Source organism: Polyodon spathula, chromosome 14 (genome assembly GCF_017654505.1).
Source record: "Polyodon spathula isolate WHYD16114869_AA chromosome 14, ASM1765450v1, whole genome shotgun sequence".
Lineage (NCBI taxonomy): Eukaryota > Metazoa > Chordata > Actinopteri > Acipenseriformes > Polyodontidae > Polyodon > Polyodon spathula.
Window position 1 is genome coordinate 32,949,733 of NC_054547.1, and position 21,967 is coordinate 32,971,699.

Genomic DNA, 21,967 nt, shown 5'->3' on the forward strand with positions numbered 1-21,967 from the left:
AACAGATGGGCTCAAGAGACTCCAGATTGATATTTCAGATTGATCTGAAGAACTTGAGAAAGTTCTGGATAAACCAACCATTCCTTCAATTTTGTTTAGACATGGAGACACTTTCCTGTTTTCACATCATTCCCAGTGCCTTTAAAACTATGAGAAATGATTTCCTGTTTATTTATATCTCTGACATAGCTACATTTTCCTGAGTTATTGAAAGATTATTTTTGATGATTATCACAGATGTTTTTATAAATAAATAGCTTCCCCACATGTGAATGACTATAGTTTCCATGATGTTGAGGTTTTGACCACTTGCAAGGTTATAAATTAAATCTCTGCTTACCAACTCTTCTCCTTCTCATGAACTGCTTAAGTGAAACAGTAGCAGTACGAGGTACTATGATGAGAAAAATCCTTTATCATTAAAAGAAAAAAAGTCTCTCCAAATAATGATCCAGTCCACCAGCAATCCTAAATCCTAAAGTTGTTTGCCACATTTCCATCTGCACAATGAAATAGAGTGTAAAACTCAATGTCATCGCATTCCAGTGTCAGACTGTGGCTGTCCCAGTTCCAGCTGCTTCCTACAATCCTATCCTAGTCCACATATTCACATATCACTTGTAGAATCAGAAGTGCCGTGGTATGTAAATGATTATGCCAAACTAAATTTCCATATCACAAAAAAAAAAAGTTCAATGTTTCACTATTTGAAACGCGAACATTCAAAAATTACTGTGGATGAAGTTACTGATGACAGTAAAAAGCAAGCACTCTAGATGACAAGTGACATTAATTTATCCCTTACATCCCTATGAATACATATCATTTTAAGGTTGCATTTAAATTATAATTTAAATACAACCTTCATGTTCAGCCTACAGTACATGTTTTTGTTCTGCAGTCCTGAATTTAAAACCAGCTTCTCATGTCCTTCATATTGAACACTCACTAGGTAACTTCCACCATCAGTTGGAGAGATTGAATTCTGCCAACCAGCAATCCTAACCAGTCCTAAGAGAAATTGGTTTGATCTTTATCTGCTGCTGATAGAAAAATATCCAAACGCTATTATCAGACTGCTCAAATTCCCCTTTGAGGAAAATAAACGAATATTTGAACAACCTTGATAAATCAGAAATGATATATCCGGTGAACTGCCCTTGACTTAACAGAGATATTTAGCAAAAGCAAACAGATAAATAACCGCATGAAGGGTTGTTATCGGTTGAATGACGAGGTGTCATTTTCCATGTAGAGAATGCAATGTTCTTTTTAAACTAATCTTTATGGGATACTGTTAAGTGGTGGAACTTGGAAATATACAGATTTTGCCTGGCCTCAATTGTATTTAACAACCAATTAATAATAGTTGTATCCAAAGGTCCCTCCTGTGCTACACCTGCACGCCACAGGTTCTTGATAGTCTCTTGGTTTTCCATTTTTCACGTATCCATTAGACCCTATCTTTTGGGAAATGAACATCACGCATCTCTAATCTGACAGGGTTCAGTTTTATGTTGTTTCCTCCATGCATGGAATGAAAGGTAATTCTCTTAAACTGTTGGTCTGAAACATCTAGATCTTGTTCATTTGATTTCTTCACATCCATTCTGCATCATGAATCTGCTAATATAGGTCATCTGAAGAAAAAACATTATCAGGCATGAGTGATAAATTACAATTCTTTGTTTAAATGTTGGTTCCAAAATTCAATAAAACATAAAAGGTCTTGTACATATTTGATAAATATTAAATCATCTTTGTATTAACATAAAATACATATAAAAAAAAAACATTTGTAAAATAAATGCATGTGTTTACTTTGGTTATACAGTACCAACAAAATATGTGTAGCATTCGTTATTACACACACACACCTACCCAGCCAACCTTCCCATGTAAACAAAAGTAGAGCTATCCCACCAACCTGAAATATGTTTATATATGTTTTCAGTATGTTCCAAATAATTGTTACTTTTTAAAAGCTATAATAATAATTGATTGAATCTTTCTTTTCAAAATAGTTACAAAGATTACTTGTCAAAGATTCTTCCCATGAATATTTTGTGTAATTTATTTTTTTTTTTAAATCATTCCTCACAAGGAATAGTCAGTGTTTTTATTGATAGTACAATAAAATATATCTGTAGTTAAAACCAGTTAAAGCAATTTGGTGAGGCCAGTAGTTTACTGTGCGCCAGTAATTTCTTCCCCTTGAAAGTTTTTTGTATATGTATATTATTATATTCTGTTCCAGTGCATTGTATAAAATCAGATGAACAATTCCTACAACAATAAACAAATAATTTCCTACTGTACCCAAAATGTATTTATTAATAGTTTCTTCTGTTATTGTTTGCATTAGCCTTTCCTTCAATACAGCATCCACAACATCCATACTGTAAAGCACAGAGGTAAACGGATTGTATTTGATTTGCCCAGCAAGCAACATTCAGACAGTTTTGTGCCAAAATATATTAAATAAATTCAAAGTCTGTCTAGAAGTTCTGTTGCTATCTAGTGTTTAATTATATAAAGTGGTACCTCTGGCATTGTCTATTAGATTTCAACAATGTGGTAGGGTCAGTACAGAGCTCCTTTATCTTTTGTTCAATCCTTATTTTATCTGCAAGACACCTAACCAATTTAAATGCTCTGTGTTTGCCTTTATTTGCAGAGCCTTTGCTCATTTTGTACTTTTCCTGGACACAAATGATTTGATTATACACATGTGGATTAATCTGCAATCACAAGGCTCCTGATAAAGAAGGGACAGACCATCGAATCTTTTAGGCACTTAATATGTCATTAGAACTTAGAGGTTGTTTTCTATGCAGAACAATGCCTTTTTATGCCATTTGAAAAGACATGATTTTAATTAATGCAAGACCAGCGAAAGATATAATCATGCCCCGCTTGAGTAATGAAGATCGACTGGTTGCTATCGGCATGATTGAAGGTGGCCTGACTGTGAGAAGTTGCCCAGAGAATGAGATGTTCTGATGCAACAATCAGCAGACTAGTCCAGAGAAACCAGGAAACCGGCTCTGTGAGGGACAGGCCACGTCCTGGAAGGCACATGGTCACCACACAGGCCCAGGACCATCATATCCAACTGACCCATCTGCTCAATTGTTTTCAGAGTGCAGTGGCTACAGCACAAGAGATTCCAAGAAGAAATAACCTGCACATCAGCAGAATGACTGTAGCTCACCGTCTGCATGAAAATGATTTGCATGCTCGGAGGCTGTTCATGGGTAACATCTTGATAGCTGAGGAAATCACTGTCTTCTGTGGGCCAAAGAACATCTGATGAGGCAGCAGAGAGAGTGGTGGAGTGTTTTATTCAACAGTTAATGCTGTTTTACCCTTGACAGACCTAACAGAAGGCAACGTCTGTAGAGACGTCTCTGGTGAGCATTATGCTGACTGATGCATTGTTCAAGCCAACCACTGGGACGGTGGAAATGTGATGATGTGTGGATGAATCTCCTTTAACACAAGAATGTCTTTGATGCAGATTGAGGGCAACCTTACTGCTCAGCGATACATTGACGAGGTCCTTGAGACAACAGTTTTTCCATTCCTGCAAGCCAATCCAGAAGTGTAGATTTTCCAGGAGGACAATGCAAGACCACACAGTGGTCAAGGACTTACCGTGGTTAGCTTTGTCTCCTGACCTGAGTCCAATACAACATCTGTGGGACCAAATCACTAGTGTCATCCACAGGAGACAACCGCGATTAACCAACCTTCACCAGCTGGCTGCAGTTGCACAGGAAGTGTGGTAAAACATCCCACAGAAGTATATCCAGAGACTGATCAGGCCTATGCATTAAACACTGCCAGGATTGTTTTTAATGCTCAGGGAGATTATACACAATACTAACTTTGTAGTATTTTCAATTTGACAGTGTGTTACATTTCATACTGAAAACTTATCATGATTCTTTGATTTGTATTTTTGTTCACATTTTCTGTGATTTTGTTTGATATCTATGTTTAAAATATTTGATTAAATCCATTAGACCTGGATATTGTGTTTCTTTTGTGCATCAGTATATGTGTTGCTCAAGTTGCCGTGCACAATGCTTCACCTCAGGGCTTAAGGGCACAGCACAGGGCTGTGTCCCCATTGCATTAAAGGTTACCATAACAATTTATGTGAGACTGTCTTCTAGAGAAATTTAAATTTGATTTTACAGATAACATGCGTCATTGGTGTAGAAGATATGGACCTTGAATTTGAGTTAGGCCCTTGAATAATGGGGGAATTTAAAAGAGATCTACTTTCTGTCAAAATGAAATAATGTTGCTCCCAGACAAATGGGATTATATGTTTTATTACTGAATGTTTTGAGCTATACATTTCATCAATTAATGTTTTTTGTTTTTTTTTTTACTACAGAAATTTAAGAAATGTAAAGTACCATATTCTGAACTGGAAAAGGAGGGACAGATACACATCGCATTGTTTTTATTGATTTTCAAAACCATGCTTGTACAAATTGAAGGGCATGCTTATACAATAAAATGTTGTGATCATGTAAATAATGAATTATAAGAAAGAGGTTTAAACTATTAGTATTTCAACTAGATTTCACTAATAGTAGTATAGGGTTATCTTTTGATCCTAAACTACTGTACAGTTAGAGTATTTTCCATATAATGCATACTGCAACCACTGGGGTGTGCATGGGAAAAATAAGCATAAGGAAACTTCCCTGTAAACCTTAAGATAAATTCAGTATAATTTGTATAGTAATTTAACTTGTGGTTTTCCAGAAAAGGATTTCGTGTGACTTTTTAAAGATTGAATCAAGACTCGCATTGGAGAATTGTTATATTATTTATTATTTACTTTGACCTTTTCTTGAAAACCAAAAATAATGTTGCAAACTTTTTTCTTCACAGACCATGTAATCCTGTGGAGTATAAAGAGTTGAAGACAATATAATCAAATGGCCTTTTTATATCAGAGTAAACAATGGCTAAAATACTGACTAGGTAAGCTTAACTGATTGAGATTTATAATTCAGTGTTGACTTCAAAGTTGTTTAATAATTTTGTTGAATAATGTTTCTTAACAACAATACCAAAAAGACAATTACCAAATATACAGGACAGAGCAGGATAAAACACAGTCTTGCAATGGTATTATTATTAAAATGCTATTCAGTGGTTATGAATCACCTGGCAGATGGTTTTTCTTCTATTGAAGACACTGGTTTGAATATTGTGGTTTTATGATTATCTAACAAAGATAATAGTTGCCACAAGATGTAAGCTTCAGAATAACAGTATATAAGCAATAATACCTGACACAGAAGAAACTGCTAAGAATTAAGGACCACTATTTTGAGCCCAGAACAGAATGGTCTTTTTCTGTGGTTAATGCCCATATGGAGTGTATTATTATTATTATATGTCAATAGAAATATGGAATGTTAATTTCAATAGTCCTGTACTCACCTATATAAGATAAATATATTCACTTATATAAGTGATAACCTTAACTAACTGTAAATAAACTTGCATTTTGAATAAATAATGTATTTACGCAGGTATTTGGTCATTGCTAAATGTGTCCCAACGTGTCCCAAACGTGTCCGTCCACCCCAGCTATTGCAAACGAGGGCTTAAAAGACCATTTGTACAGCTCTTACCAACAGGAAACAGCAGCTTATTAGGGTAATTTTGCCTGGAGCAGTTTTAATATCTCAGTGTACATGGGAACTGAGGAGAAAGTAGCTGCGTCATCTTTCATAGTACTGACGTCATCATATATAATATATATATATATATATATATATATATATATATATATATATATATATAGAGAGAGAGAGAGAGAGAGAGAGAGAGAGAGAGAGAGAGAGAGAGAGAGAGAGAGAGAGAGAGAGATTCCCTCAGTCCAATGGATAAAGTATATCTACAGCAAAAAAACATATCCAAAAGATGTAAGGAACATTTGATTATTAAAAAGGCTGATGTTGTAAATTTATGATTGACTTATTTCAGGATTCCAGACATAAAACATAAATAAGTATCACCTGGAGTGGCCCTATCTAATAAAGAGTTTGGTGTACTGAATGTGGATGATCATTTAATTAGCTAGACATCTAATAACGGTAATTGTACAGCACATTTCATGTCCAAGATCTAAAGCATTTCTTTGCAACTAGTTGAAAAAAAAATTATGTATTCCATATGTTGTACAAGGAAGGTAAGTAAGCTGGGCTTAGCTCAGTAGAGGACGAAGGGGGGGAGGGGTGATTCTGGGATGATTCTGGGATGCCAGAATCACTGTCGAGCCCTCGTAAGGTGTCATGGGCTAGTCGACGAAACACATGGATGGTGTTCACTTGAAGACCCCAAAGAAATACCCTACTCAGCTCAGTCCAGACGGTTGTCATGGCATGCGCTAGGGAGGCCTCACTGTGGTTGATCCCTGGAGCCAGCATTGCAGTCGTTGTGTGTGTTGATGCACCAGGGAGGCAAAATAAGCTGATAGGCAGAAGAATATCTACATCATCAGATGGAAGGAAATTCAGATGGATCACATTAGTGTACAGCAAAATAACTTTGTTGGTGCTTATCTTGGCGAGTGAAGTTTTAACACCTACTCTCATCTAACGGAAATCATACAACTCAACAACTCAGACAAAGTATCAATCAGATCATTTGGATTTCCATTCTGCTTTAATTTGATTCAGTGAATGCAGTCAGAAATGTTTCCCAACAACACAGCACAGTGTGTAAGGCTATGGAAAGTATGTGATGAAGAGTCATATAAAAATAGATGTCACTTTATTGAATAGAATTAATTGTACCACTGCCATTTTACAGATTAAGAACTACAACAGATACAATGCAGTGCCATACCTCCTGACCAGGGTGCCGTGAATTGTAACTTGTTTTAAGTAATTTCTCTGGTAATGCTTTACATTAAGTGTCTCTAATTACTGTGTAGATGCATAGTAGTTACTTAGTAAACATATGTGTACTTACACATAGTTACAATGTTATTATGCATAGTTACAATGTACTTCATGTGTAAGAACTCCATTGTATCATTTCTCTTTTATTAAATTACTTAAAATATATTTCAAAGTAGTTCAAAATGACACCCATCAGCCAGACTGACACTGTTAGAGGGGAGTGATGTGTCCACATACATTCCTGACAGTCGCCTTGCAAAGGTAAAGTGGTGGCAGAGACAAAATTGTATCATGCCTTATCATCACACGAACATTCGAAGTCACTTTGCAGCCAGCTTGTTATTCAGAGGGGAACACTGTTTCTTTTATATAAAATAAAAAAAAGATAATCCCACTAGAACTTTTTTTTATCTTCCATTATGGAGTCAATCATTCAATCAATTTAGCTGAATTCCATTACAATTGACCTCAAACACCAACAAAACTAGGTTTTTAGTTAAATGATGATGTTTGAAGCTCTGTTACTGGGTTATCTTACTTTAAGCTAATGCCCAGGAGAGACAGTTCATATTGCAAACCAGTGTCCTCTTTCTACACCATGCCAGGCTGCCTGTCAATTTTCTATCCAGATAATTCTCATATGTGTGACAAAAGATATCATTACATGCTGTACTGAGCTATGTGTATATTTATACTGTGTGTGAAGAACAAACTCAAAGATTTTGATTCAAATAAACAATCCTTACATAGCACTTGTGGTTGTAAATTTTACTTTGCTTATAAATAATATATATGTTTTAGAGATGAAACATGAATTAAGTCAGGGTATTACTGAAGCTCGTATTTTCAAAGACTATAGATTAGTTATGTTTTTTAAAGTAAATAATTCACTTATTATTTCACAGTGTCGTCTTTGCGTGTATTTGCGTGTTGTAACTTTTAAAAATTAAATTGCAAAATGATTTAGTACTACTAAGTAAAACACATTTCATTGTGCATGATTTGTATGAATTTTTACACATGTTTATAGTGTTCTATTGTGCTGATGTAAACCTGTTTTATTAAGGAGTGCTAAGATTTAACAGAAAATCACGAGGGAGGAATCTAATGGGAGATTGTATTGGTTTAGATATTAGCCCACTGTAGGTACAGTACATAATATGCTTCCCAGTGCAACTTTTATAAAGATTGGTCCTAATATGCAGGATGTGATTAATGTTGGGGGAATGAAACCTTATAACGCATGGTAAGTTTGCAATGTTAATTAACAATATGCAAATATTTAAATACACTGTAGATGAAACGTTGAATCTTGGTACTGTTGCTTCAGGTCACATTGTCAGCAGCTGCACAATTGAAGTTTTTTTTTTTTTTTTTTTTTTAACTACAAGGGTTTAGGTGACAGAAGGAGACTGTAACCTTTAGTCTACAGTGCTGTATTTCAGATATCTGCATGACCCATTAAGCATAAGAAAAACAAAGAACCAAAAAGGATTAGCTTTGATAGCGGCTAGTGCTAATAGAGGCAAGAAAATTGGTTTTAAAATCTCACTCAACACACTTATAAGTCTTGAAAGAAATGGCCACTAATCCAGTAAACCTAGAAAGAAAGGATTTAGAATATGACAACAGTACATGTTAACTATCTTTGGAGACCCGGTGCAGTTTAATTGTTCTGGGATTTCCTTTTGCTAATGAGTGCAATTCCTATCAATAGGTTTTTGTTGCTGCAGTGTATTTGTTAAATACTTATAGCAGTGGGAACACAAAACCACTGTGAGAATGAAAGAAAACTGTATTTATTTATTGTTTTAATAATAACATCATTCCTGCCCTCCCCCAATTGGCCTGAGGCAAATCTTGTTTTCAAAATGTCCCGGACACATGGTAAGAATTAAGTAGCCTACAACCCTGGCAAGATGGTTATTAACTGATCCTCGAAACTCAGTTCATTTCCATTCACTCCAAAACCACTTTTCGATGATGCAACCTAGCCCCTTAAATAACACATTGCTCAGATTCCCAATCACTGGAGGGCTATTTAGACATAGCAAGCAAAGCTTTAATATTTGGGAACAAGTTGCTTCTGATGAAGACAGCTATAGAAGTGGATTGTGGTTGGTTGGTGGTGACAGCTCAGTACTGCTCCCCAGAAAGAGTCAAATAGTGTAATACTGTGAGAACATACTGTGGGGGCTGAACTAGCAACTGGTGTACATAAAAACAAGCTGAGTCTGTGAGAGCTAACAGTGCCTGAATTACTACTGCAGAGAACATTGACTTTCCAAGAGAACTGGCATCACTGTCAATCAAAAGACATACGATCGAGACCAAAAAGTTAACTGCATATTGCCAGGTAAGGCAAGATGCTCATATATTTGAATTTCAATTGCATTTTTTTTTAATACTTATATTTCTTTTCTTTTTGCTGAGAAACAAAATGACAGAAATACATAACATTCATATTGATTTGGTGAATAAAGCTAAATTATAAAATGATTGAATAATGAAAAGCTATTTTGTTGAAACTATGAAAAATGTATACACTGTACGTGGGATATTTAATGTAGTAATATTTTACCTTTGAAATATATCTACTTATATACTTATAAGTGTTTACTCCAGTCTTTAATTCTGTGGAGTAACTTTTGGTTTCAAAAGTGGAGAGCGCCAGTTTCTGTAGCTGGGGCATGCATGAAGATCATTCTATCGGACATAATAAAATATATTACAAACAGGTATAACAAAACATTGCATCCCTTGTATGTTTAATTAAAAGATCCAGAGACATTCCTGTGGCAATCATTCAAAACAATAAATTGTTGGCACAATGTTATCATGAGTGATGAGTGTGGCAAATAGCTGTATTATTCAGTTGCTTCTGAGTTATGGAATTACAAAGCCATGACTTTACATGACTTTGAACTTGAAAAGCACTGAAGCTCCGGTCAGATTGGATCCAGACCAAATCCTTTAGCACAACCGGCTCCCGAAACAGTGAGCGTTTTCGCTAGAGCGAGTGCAATATAATGCAGATTTAATGAGAGAGATGAGAATTTCCCTTGAAATATATTTCTAGAAACTTTGAGATTTCCCCACAATTGAAATACTTAAGATAAATACAGTTTTGCTTTTAAAATTATGCTAGCACTGTATTGGTATAAGAAAATAGTGTTATTAAAAAGTATTTTCAGCTTCCATCCACTTAAAATATGTAAATGTAGCTTAAACCTTAAACCGCAGTGAATCAACGATAATGTCAATAACAATAAGCTCCAGATAATGAGTTGTAAACTTTAAATGTGTTTCTGTTTACAGATAAGAGCCCAACTTTATTATGATGAATCTGATGTTCATTATGGCAATTGTTTATTTGTTAATTTAAAAATGATTAGTAAAATGTGACCAAGAGTGAGTTTTTGAAACATTGATAAATAGGGATGCGAGAGTCTGTGCGATGTATGGAAACATGCAAAATAATTTAGAATCAGTAATATATTGTGATTAATCTGGGATAATAATTGTGTAAAAAGTTATTTGCAATGTATTTAGTTTTATTGATGTCTAGATTTATTTGCATAAAATACAACAGTCATTATGTTGTTTTAAACCATTTCCCTGTGTTTTGGATACATCAATGTAGTGCATCCTCCTATATCTTTGCCCACTCATTTGCCATTTTTCCTTAACATTACGGTGATCTCACGCTGTATACACATTTGTCAGCGGGGTCTTTAAACTACACGCCACTTATGTTCTCTTCTCATTGGTCAGTTCCCTAGTTAAGGTATGTGCAGGATCAGGATTGGATCACATCACCAATCAGTGGAGCTTAATCCAGATCCTCATAGTAAAACACCATCTCATGATCCGGCTCCAGTGATCCCGGATCCAATCCCAGTTTTCTTCCCATTGACTTCTATACTGACTAATGATTTATACCAATAAATTATCATGAAATACACTTTTTAGTACTCCTGAAAAGTGAGACATTTCCCCATCATTGAAAAAATAAGGGGGGGGGGGGGGCATGTCCCCCACACCCCCCGTGTAACTTATGCCTATGTTTTAATTAACACCTGTTAATTATAAAAATAATTAAAAGAACCAAACAACTAAATAATATAATTAGAAGCCTCTTAACCCTTTCAGGCATGAAATATGTTTACTTTCTATTTCTTTATATGGTAAAAAAATGGCAACCTCATATGAGGCTTTCATGCATTTGCGTCTTCCATATGTCTCTATATAAAGACTTTTTATCCATCTCCAATGAGGTCTCTATGCATGAAAAGGTTAAGGACACTTGTGTGTTTGTCAGTTTTGTAAAATGATTGTTATGTAAAAGGGTTCATAATTAAACAGTTTGAAAATATGCACATTCATTTCAATTGACCAGATTTCTAAAGAAAGCGTGGACGGCGAGCATGAAAGAACAGAGATAGTATCCACCTATTATCAATGTTATTGAGATCAGTATGACAACTTTATTGTTATTTTTTTATATGAATTGAGAACCCCTTTTTTGCAAGTGTAAACAGTGCTGTCCACATTTAAGATATAGCTGTCATTAAAACATCTTTAAATATTGTAAAGTCATAAATATTTGCAAGCCTTTATATGCGTTTTTCATGTATGAAAAAAACAACAAAGATGTTTGGCACAAATATTAAATTCCACTAAAAATACATACTTTGTATATTTCAGCATGTCGGCAACATTTCTGGAGCAAAATAGGTTTTATGGGTGTGATTCGCCAAATATTTTGATTAAAAGAAAAAGGGAAACTATTTAAGAATCTGATTGATCTCTATAACAAAACCGATTTCATGACTTACTGTTTAGACATATTTACATTAATTCAGCACATCGCAGTTTGAATTAATGTATGTCCTGGATGATTTCCTGTGTTATGTCAAGGAAAATAATGAACCCCAAGTTAGATTTTGTGAACTTGCCCGGATTGCATTATTAGGTTTCTCAAGTTACTTTCTATGCTGAATATTTCGTAATAAATCTGTGTATATGCATTAACTATCATTTAACTTGAGAACACAGACTTTAAATGATTTTCTTTTAATATGTTGCAGGATTACACATTTATATAAGGATGATATCACATAGAAGTTTGGAAGGTTGTTGTTATTTTTGTAAAACTAAAAACCTTAAAAAATAGAGATGTTATAAGTATAGGTAGTCCTTTTCTTTTGCAACTACATCGGCTGATAAATCTTTAATGATATTCTAGAAACAGCTCTATATTATGTGATTGAATTCGGATTTTGTAAACTGGGTGCAGTGTAGTCTTGTTAAATGGATATTTTGATGGTTGCAACAGGAAATAGTAGAAAGAAGCCCTTCAATGTGCTTATAGGGCAATAAGTGTCTTTGGACTGCACTAGAAAGTACTTGCTACAACTGAAATGAACTAACTGAAAGATTCCCAACACGATAAAAACCTTTATAGAAAAAGTATGTTTAACATACTTGTTTTGGCATTGTCTATCCAAACTCAACCCATTACACATATTAGATTGTGTTTGAACTGGGCGAAGACACAGACCATGCAAGCAGATGTTTAATGTTGAAAATCCCAATGTGTTGATGTCATCTTTTCACTACATCTCAAGTCTTGCATTGCGCTTGCTACTCGGTGAAAGGTTGAATCGATCCTCCTAATCTTTGGGTAGTCCCTATGGAAAAGCCTGTTTTAGAGAATAAACATAACATTCTAGCAACGTCACAATGTCATACAAATAAAGGGTAACTTAAATTTAATTCAAATCATTCTGGGGGTGCAATATTTAGGATCATTAAATGTACACATCGTGAATCCTGTTGATACACAGTAAATCACAGTCTAAAATACCACGCCAATGAGTTATTAACCAAGCTTATCTTGTCATCATATGATGATGATGTCAATATCGACCAGGACCATCTAAACTGACAGACTGAATCGCAACAGAGTTTGGTGTCTAAGATTCAAAGCAATAGCAAATGGACACAGCTTTTGCAGATTGATCATTCTCTCCTCAGCCAAAAAACAGACTGTGATTTCCTTCCTGTGCATTGCTTCAGCTGTAATATATTGCTTTTTTTTTTTTTTTTTTTTTTTATATGGGAAAATCAATTTTCATCCTTGGGAAAAGCTCCATAGTTGAAGCCTGTTGAACTGTACTCCTTAAATGACAATCTGCTGGAGGGTCATGAGGGTTGAGGACTAGTTTATTGGAGCACCCAAAAGCTCTTACAAACAGGAAAAAAAGCAGAGAAAGGCAGAGCTATAATCTATAGCAAATTTTATGTGTTGTATACATACTTGTTAAGTCTGCAGTTGAAGATGTATACAATATGCAGACATCTGCTGTTCCGATATTAATGAACTACAGAATAAAATATATTACAGAACATCATATAGGGTGCTGTACGGCACAAGCCGATACAGTCCTGGTTTTGCAATAAGACACACCTGAGCTTGTTACCTATACGCTGTGGCTAATCAAGCTTGTAGTAAATCCCAGCATGGTTGAAAATGCTGCTAATGCAGCTACCCATAGGTGGCTTTGCCTTGTATCTGACACTGAACCCTATGCTATATTTCGTTTATGATATATGATTAAACAGTAATACTAATTTAAATGTGATGGAATTTAATACAAACTACTGCATCTGATGCAAATACAGTTCAGATGGCTGTATGACACTAATACCAGGGTGTAATATATATTTAAAATGTTTGCAACACAGCATCATTTCACAGACGTTATAAAGTATTATATTCTGTTACAGCTCAAATGGGAACCTGCTCATGAGAAGCAGGCATGTTTTGTGATTTTTTTTGTGTCGTCCAGCTCTTCTCTAGGGTCCTGGTTCCAGTAATGCTGTATTACTACCTTTTAAATTTTGGCCTGCTGTCTGGTGATTGTATTTTATAGCTATTAAAGCAGAGATACACAGGCTCTGTCAGGCAACAACCATTTCAAAATGCTTTACGCATTATCAAGGGGTCAGTGACTCATTATCCAGATGCTTTATTTATAAGGCAGAGCATTCACAAATTCAAAACTCCAGAACTATGACGTCAACAATCTGAAACCATCATAGCTGATGATGATGGCAATTCAAAAGCAGCCTTCATTAAATGAACACATAAAGGCAAATCAGGTATATCCGTACATTATATATATATATATATATATGATATATATATATAGATATATATATATATATATATATATATATATTATATATATATATAGATATAGTGTACGTACACACATGCAGTGACTGCAGGTCCGGAGGCGGGCTGGTGAGATGGGCGGGGCAAGAAGTCAGGCTGGGACCCGGCCACCTTTCATCTAGAATGTTCAGATCCCCAGACCCCCCAGACTGAGGCACCTGGGCTGGGGGATTTCCATACAGCTGTAATTCTGGAACCTTCCAGCAGGCTGATATGTCCCTTCTGGATTGCTTGGAACGGGTACCGCCTCCCTCCAACTCTCCTATAAAAGGAGCTGAGAGCTGGACCCCTGGTCAGACTGAGAAAAGGAGAATAGAGTAAAGAGAGAGAGAGAGAGAGAGAGAGAGAGAGCGCTGACTTGTAGAAGTGTGAGCTGTGGCTGACAGCATCGTTATTAAAGCGTTTATGAAGGCTTAAACAAATAATAAGTTTAGCCTTAAAACCTTGTCTTGGGTGGTGTTTGTGTCTTGGTGGTGGTTAGCAGGGACGGGGTCAATTCCTGTGTGTGTGTGTGTGTGTGTGTGTGTGTGTGTGTGTGTGTGTGTGTGTGTGTGTGTGTGTGTGTGTGTGTGTGTGTGTGCGCGTGCGTGAATCGGTTGTTGAAAATATATAATATAGATTGAACTATTGCCATCATATCCTTACACCACGCGCAGTAGTCATGTGTCATGTGATTGGTTCACATCACTGTCAGTCCTGCCCCTTGCCTTTCATCTCCACTCCTCACAAGAACAGAAAATGGCTACATGAAAAAACTGTGACTTAACAGAAAATGAATTACAAAACATACTACAAAAGAAAGTCGCTCCAAACAATAACATTGTGATTAAAATATCATGTTTTCTGATTTTCTGAAATTCAAACAAATTCATCATGACAAGGTAAACAAATAAGACGGCTAGGATATGAACACTGGATTATGCAGCAGTGAGCAAGCCAGACGGACAGCTGTACACCAAAAACACTTTGATAACTATATGACATGAAGTTCAAAAACATTTTCCGTTATTTCTGTTATTTTTTTCATTTATTTACTTATGATGTATCAGCTATATTTAACCAAAATATATAAAGTTGTATTTACAATCCAGCCTTGCCTCACTTATTTTCTTGACTGATTCATATATTAAATATGTACTGCAGACACAGCTACAGTGGAAATGCCCCCCAGGAAGACTATTGTTACCTCCAGGGTTCAGGCATTATAACCCCCTGTGGGTAACAATAGTCTTCCCCCAGGGCAATAACTTTCCACTATAGCCCTCCTCTCCAGTCCATATGTACCATATATCTCACCATATCCTGTACAAGTACACAAAGTTCCATGAAAACTCCAAATGGATGATGTTGCACCAGTAGTTTCCTCCTATATGTTTACATCAATACAAATTATCCTCCAAAGCCAACTTCCAAATGCTCCCTCCCCCTGCAGCTTGCTTTTGTAGCCAATTTGGCATCACATTACCCAATAAAGGTTTTGTAATCCAAGATTCTGACTATTAAGCTTCCCAAAATATGCCTTAGTGGGATACATTGTTGTACATTTGTGAGCAGTTTTTTTCCGGTTGTTTGTTTTTTCTTGACCTTTAAGCAGGGTTTGACAACACAGCTCTGGAGATACATTTCACTTACAACCAATGTCTTGTTTACTACTTTCGTAAATAATTACAATATAAAGAATGCCTTCTGTGTGTTCAGGAAACAGTACAGGCAATGGAAATTATATCACATTTACAACTGGTCTCATATATCAAAGATTCAAATCAGAATACACAGCATCAAATAAATAACCAAAAGCATTTGCAATCCGGCTCTGTTTTAATTATCATTAAGTCAATTATCATTAGTGGCATCTGTGTCATTTATTTATTGCGGACCAGATTTCAGAGGAAACCCAGTTGAGTGATAATTCGTGATTCGGTCGATCTTGGCATCATCATATCATTTGCTGCCCTAATCCATAAATCTGCAGCAAATGTCATTGACAGTTGATGGAGACAGTTTTTTTGTTTTGTTTTGTTTTGTTTTTTTGTTTTGTTTTACACAATGAATTAACCGTGTAATCTACCACATGGTACATACACACTGAAATCTCTTTGCTGTACACGTCCGGAGTGAATGCCAAGTATGAAATGATTATCTTCCATTTAATCTGCTGAATGAGTTTTGTGTGTGTGTGGTATTAATAATATTTGAGGTGATAGAACGAGTAGTCATGGCAACAAAGCCTTTCACAGTATTATTATTGGAATTGATTTCTTGTTTTTCTAAAGCACCGGCACATTCTGTCCTGTTGCAGTAAATGTGTTATCCCTGTGCTTTTGTCAAAGCGCACAATTACAACAGACAATAAACAGTTAATCCAGATCTTATAATGACTCGTGGATAATCAAATATTTATTGTTTGTTTCATTTAGTGAACGGCACTTCAACATTGACAGCGCTAGAGATTGTGGTCCTCTGTCATTCATACTGAACAGGATCTGTCCCACATGCAAGGACCTAAATTCAAATCCAGACTACCGGAACATAAGAAACAAAACAAACAAAAAAAAAAAAAAAAAAAAAACATAACAAAAAACATAATAATAATAATAATAATAATAATAATACTGTTCACAATCCTTATTCACAAGAATCTTTGACCTATATATATATATATATATATATATATATATATATATATATATACAGTTTTTTTTGTTCCTAAGGATTTCTGAGGAGTTTCAGTTATATATAATTTTGTTATTTTTTATTTTATTTTATTTTATTTTTTTAGTAAACTACCCTCACAAACAAAAAAAAAATGAATTCGCTTAGACCCAGTTGTCTAATATTAAAGAAAACGTTGCTTAGTTAGTGATAATGTAATACCAGATAATGAAATTACTTGGAAAATCTTGTTAGGGATGGTTAATTTCCCACGAGAGACCTCAGCCATGTGTCCAGCACAATCCTCTATCTGTCAAGTATAGAAAAATAGTGACACCTTGTGGTATAAAGCAGACAGTACATGTTACACCCTTATGGTGGTAATCAAACACTGTAATATATGCATAGTACAGCAAGTGAATTCACTTTAAAAAAATAATGGCGTTTGCCTTCAGGGTTAGACAGGTGGGGTAATTTAAGACTTTTTTTCAATTAGCATTTTGTAAAAGAAAATAAATTACCCATTCATGAACGATTAACATTTTACCAGTAGTTATTAGAAATAAAACAAAAAATCCTTTAAAACATACAAACAAATTGAACATAACTAACTTACTATTGATTATGTAGTATCAACTGAACAGAAATATCAAAAATACATACTTCATACTACAGGTATAAAAAATACAAATCCTTTGTCTTCATCCTTTCAGGAACACCCTTTTCCAATCATAATCTCTTATATGTACACTTTTATCATCACTTACAGCTGAATATAAGAATTTTCGCTCCCAGGAAAAAGCACTTACAGTCACAATAATACTGTAAGCCCCTTCTGATGTGATTAATAGATTTTGCATAATGTTTACAATAATTATGAGTGATACTATATTCTGTTGCTTTAGAGAGAGAGAGAGAGAAATGCATCTGATACTATTTGCCATAGTGTTGCGATCTTAAGTACATTTTCCTATTTGTGATAAAAGCATATATCCATGCATCATAAAATACTACAAACAGATTTTTATTTTTATTTTTTTTTTAAACACACTGGTTAACTTAGGCAAAGTTGTGCGTTTAATATAATATAACTTTTTTACAAAAACATTTGTGCTGCTTGAAGTGAAAATTCCCACACACATTTTTTAATAAACCTTGGGTAGTTTATACATTCAGTGGGATACTTGTGTCCCATTGAATGTATAAACCCAGCTAATCTCATTAGAACCATGCACTGTGACAGGTTGCACATTCTCAGACTTATGTAATGACATCACAGACACTGAACAAATAGTTCAGCAGTGCTATTTATTTAGGTGTTCTCTAATCAGACTTTCTCGGGTTCATCAATTGCTAATGGGCATGTGATATGGAACCTCTCTGTTTATATTTTCAGTATCTAATGCATATATGTATATTAAATAATGATCCCCCGTTGTATTTTTAATGTGTATTTCAGTTATCTTAGTTTGGAAACGTCTGATGTTACATCACCACACAACTAGCTGGAACTGTAGTATACTATTTTTATGATGTTTGTTCTGACGATAATGTATATACTGCCAGCACAATGGATAATGCTAATATATGTTTATTAATGTGGAAAAGCATTGTGACCATTGTGATTGATTACAAAATTTCAACCTTTTTTTTTTGTTTTCATCTTTTTAGGCAGCAGCCGTTTATTCAAGCAAGAGCTTACAAGTACAAATCACCTGGACTTTACAGGCACTCTTAAAGATGAAGAATTCTACAGCAAGACCTACAGAAGACCCCAGAGTCCCATTAAACTGCATTAGCTCTGGAATGCATAACTATATCTTTACTATGATCCCAATTGTTTATAGTTTCATATTTGTTGTTGGTGTTTTTGGGAACAGCATGGTGGTGGCTGTAATTTACTCCTACATGAAATTAAAAACAGTTGCTAATGTCTTCATGCTGAACCTGGCACTGGCTGACCTCACCTTTCTGATCACGTTACCACTGTGGGCTGCTAACACAGCACTGGGCTATAATTGGCATTTTGGGGGATTCCTATGCAAACTGAGCACTGGTTTGGTAACCTTCAATCTATATGCCACCATATTCCTTCTAACCTGCCTCAGCATTGACCGTTACCTGGCCATAGTCCATCCAGTGAGATCACGCCCAAGACGTACATTGGTCTATTCCCGCATCACCTGCATCATCATCTGGGTCTTTGCTTTTATACTGAGCGTGCCGACAATGTGTTTCCGTGACGTCATCTTAATTGCCAACCCGAACATATCTGTGTGTGCTTTTTTATACCAGGATGCCAACTTGAATAGCTTTTTGGTTGGGATGGGCTTCATGAAAAGCATTTTGGGTTTCCTCATTCCTTTTGTGATCATTATCACTTGCTACTGTCTGATTGGCAAGACCCTGCTGGGTGCCTACCAGGTCCAAAAAAGCAAAGCCCGAAATGACGAAGTTCTGAAAATGCTTGCCGCAGTAGTGGCTTCCTTTTTCATTTGCTGGGTTCCGCATCAGATATTTCACTTTATGGACATACTTGTTCAGTTGAAAGTTATAAAGACCTGTAAGTTAATTGATGTTGTTGACACAGCTTTGCCTTTTACAATCTGCATAGCGTATTTTAACAGCTGTCTGAATCCTATCCTTTACGGGTTTGTGGGAAAACATTTTAGGAAAAAATTAATACAGCTCCTCAAATGTGCCTCCCCTTTAAAAGCCCACCCAAGTCTGTCTACCAAAATGAGTTCCATTTCATATCGGGGATCAGAAAATGTGCACTTAACGGCTAACAAGCCTATTCCCTTGTGTGATGTTAAATAAACAGACAAACATAGCAAATGGCACTGCATTAAAAAAAACAACATCATTATATACTGTGCCATTTATAAAAGATGGTTTTCTTAAAACAACATAATCTTAAAATGACTTGTTATTTTACAATCTATTCAAAAATAAATGAAACATCTGCCCTCCTGATTAGTCTCATCACAGGTGCATAGGCGACCGCATGTCAGAATGAAAAATAGAACTCTCCCGCACCCTGGATTTTGACAAATCTAACCTTTTTTGCTTTTTTGCGTTTTGGTCGTAAGATGTTAGCTTCTATTTTCTTTTAACGAATAAAAAAAGGGGGAGATTTGGCAAAATACAGTGTGGAGGAGTGTTCTATTTTTCTTTTTTTTTTTAATAATCTATTTATAAAAATCCCTTAAATTTTAGCTGATGTTAATCCAACTTAAACTATATCATTCACTGTAGATGTCTGAAATGCTCTAAAACTATTAAGACCATCTTATTCTTACATTTTATAATTATGCTATTAAGTCCACATTATCTTAAAGCGATAAAGGTCATTCTGAGTGCTAGCTAAGCAGCTAAATAAACCTGCATTCAGTTTTACAGGACATACTTCTAGTATGTTGCTTATGTTAGAGCATACAGCTATGGCCAAAAGTTTTGCCGCACCCTATAGAATTAATAAATTTTGCTTCATAAAGTCGAATGAAACCTGCTGAATAATATTACATTAACATAGTGAACATATTTAATTACATACCACTTTGAAGTTTTCCATATGCTTTAGAAAAACTGACACAAATTGAAAGATGTGACATTTCGAAATCTAACGTAAAATACTGTATTACTATTATGGCTTCTGGTAGAGTTTTGCAATATCATTTTGTAGTGTCTTTGGTTACGATTATGATAAACTTTTGGTCATAACTGTTGTATCTTGCTACAGTATGTAGGGGTGAGGTGAAAAAATAATCACTAATAAATAGGTTTCAACCATATTCTATGGGGTTTTATTTTTTTGCACCAGTCTCCTCGAATGAGGCTTTACAGTACATGTAGTAGATGAGATTTTGAGTTCTCAACTGGTCATCATTTGCAGACATAAACAATTGTTACAGAGATACCTCTAAACCCTTTAGACTGCATTTCTGGAAAACAAAAAAGATACATAATCTCAAGTACAGTACTTTCCTGCTAGAACAGACATGGTATCAAATGAAGTGTGATTTTAAACTCTCTGCGCTTTGCTTAAGGCTCGTAAGATTGTAGTGTAGTAAATAATGATTATAGGTTTATTGTATGTATATAAATATGTTGTACTTTTGTATGAGGTATTCATATAATCTGCTTGCCACTTCATATATAATATAGGATTATTATTCTAAATTCCCAAAGAGCAGCTAGGCTTGCTAGCGATGTTGCTAATGATGAAGTAATGAAGGAAGTCGTTACTGCAGTTCAGGGAAGCTAAACAACTGCTTTGTTAAAACCAGGTCTTCACTGGGCCACAGCCCGCTTATTAGGTACCACAGTCCAAACTGGGCTTTTATTGGGGGTGGGCTATTATTACAAACGTTATGGTATAATTAAACCTGCTTTTATATACATTTACTGTATTGGGGGAACATATGGTTAGAACCAGAATGCTAAAACAAACTTTTAGAATGTATCATGTTTTGTAAATAGATGATATATGTTATGCACAGCACTGTGTTGTACTGTTAATAAAAAGTCTTTTTTAAGGATGGCTGTAAATTAAATGTGCATAACTATTTGGTTAAACTAAAAAGCTAGGTCAGTGTAAGAACCTGCAGTCTTTCATCCCAGCTGTGTGATTTGAAATGTAAGTGTATGTATATTGTTAGCAAGGTGATACAAAGAAAACCTGACTTGCTGTCCCTACATACAGTATATTGGGATTTGGATTCTGGGCTTTAAGTAGCGTCATCATTATGGTTTAGTGCTGGCTAAAAACATTCTTCACAATCAGTGGAAAACAGGCCAAGGTAAAGCAAAAGCTGTGTCCTTTAGTTACTTGCAAAATAAAGGGGATGTGTCTGCACTTGGGTACATGATAACACTTCTGCACTGTAAACCAGCAGCAGTTTTTGTAAAGCATATTAAATAGACATGGCAAACCAGGGCAAGCTTTTTAAATGCTTAGCCTAACCACGGGAAAATGCATGATACAAGTGGAAAAACACAGTTGCCTGACCCCACTGTGTGCACCCAGACATTGTGACGCTGCAGATAAATGTTATTTAATGTCAGTGTAAGGTTGCTGTCCCAGCAGGCAGAGCCCCACTAGTCATCACTGTTGAAGTGTCCTATAAAC

The 21,967-nt window shown here is 35.3% G+C and overlaps 1 protein-coding gene across 1 annotated transcript; it reads left to right on the plus strand.

The window, feature by feature from the left end:
• Positions 1-9,029: 9,029 nt before the first annotated feature.
• Positions 9,030-20,344, plus strand: LOC121326489 (type-1 angiotensin II receptor-like). Its single transcript, XM_041269772.1, has 2 exons — positions 9,030-9,297; positions 18,508-20,344. Exon 2 carries the CDS (start codon positions 18,577-18,579, stop codon positions 19,654-19,656), a length of 1,080 nt encoding a protein of 359 aa, XP_041125706.1. The 5' UTR covers positions 9,030-9,297; positions 18,508-18,576; the 3' UTR covers positions 19,657-20,344.
• The last annotated feature ends 1,623 nt before the right edge of the window (positions 20,345-21,967 follow it).

Excerpts from the sequence above, each read along its gene's own strand:
- LOC121326489 (XM_041269772.1), top strand. The coding sequence starts at position 18,577 with ATGAAGAATTCTACAGCAAGACCTACAGAAGACCCCAGAGTCCCATTA.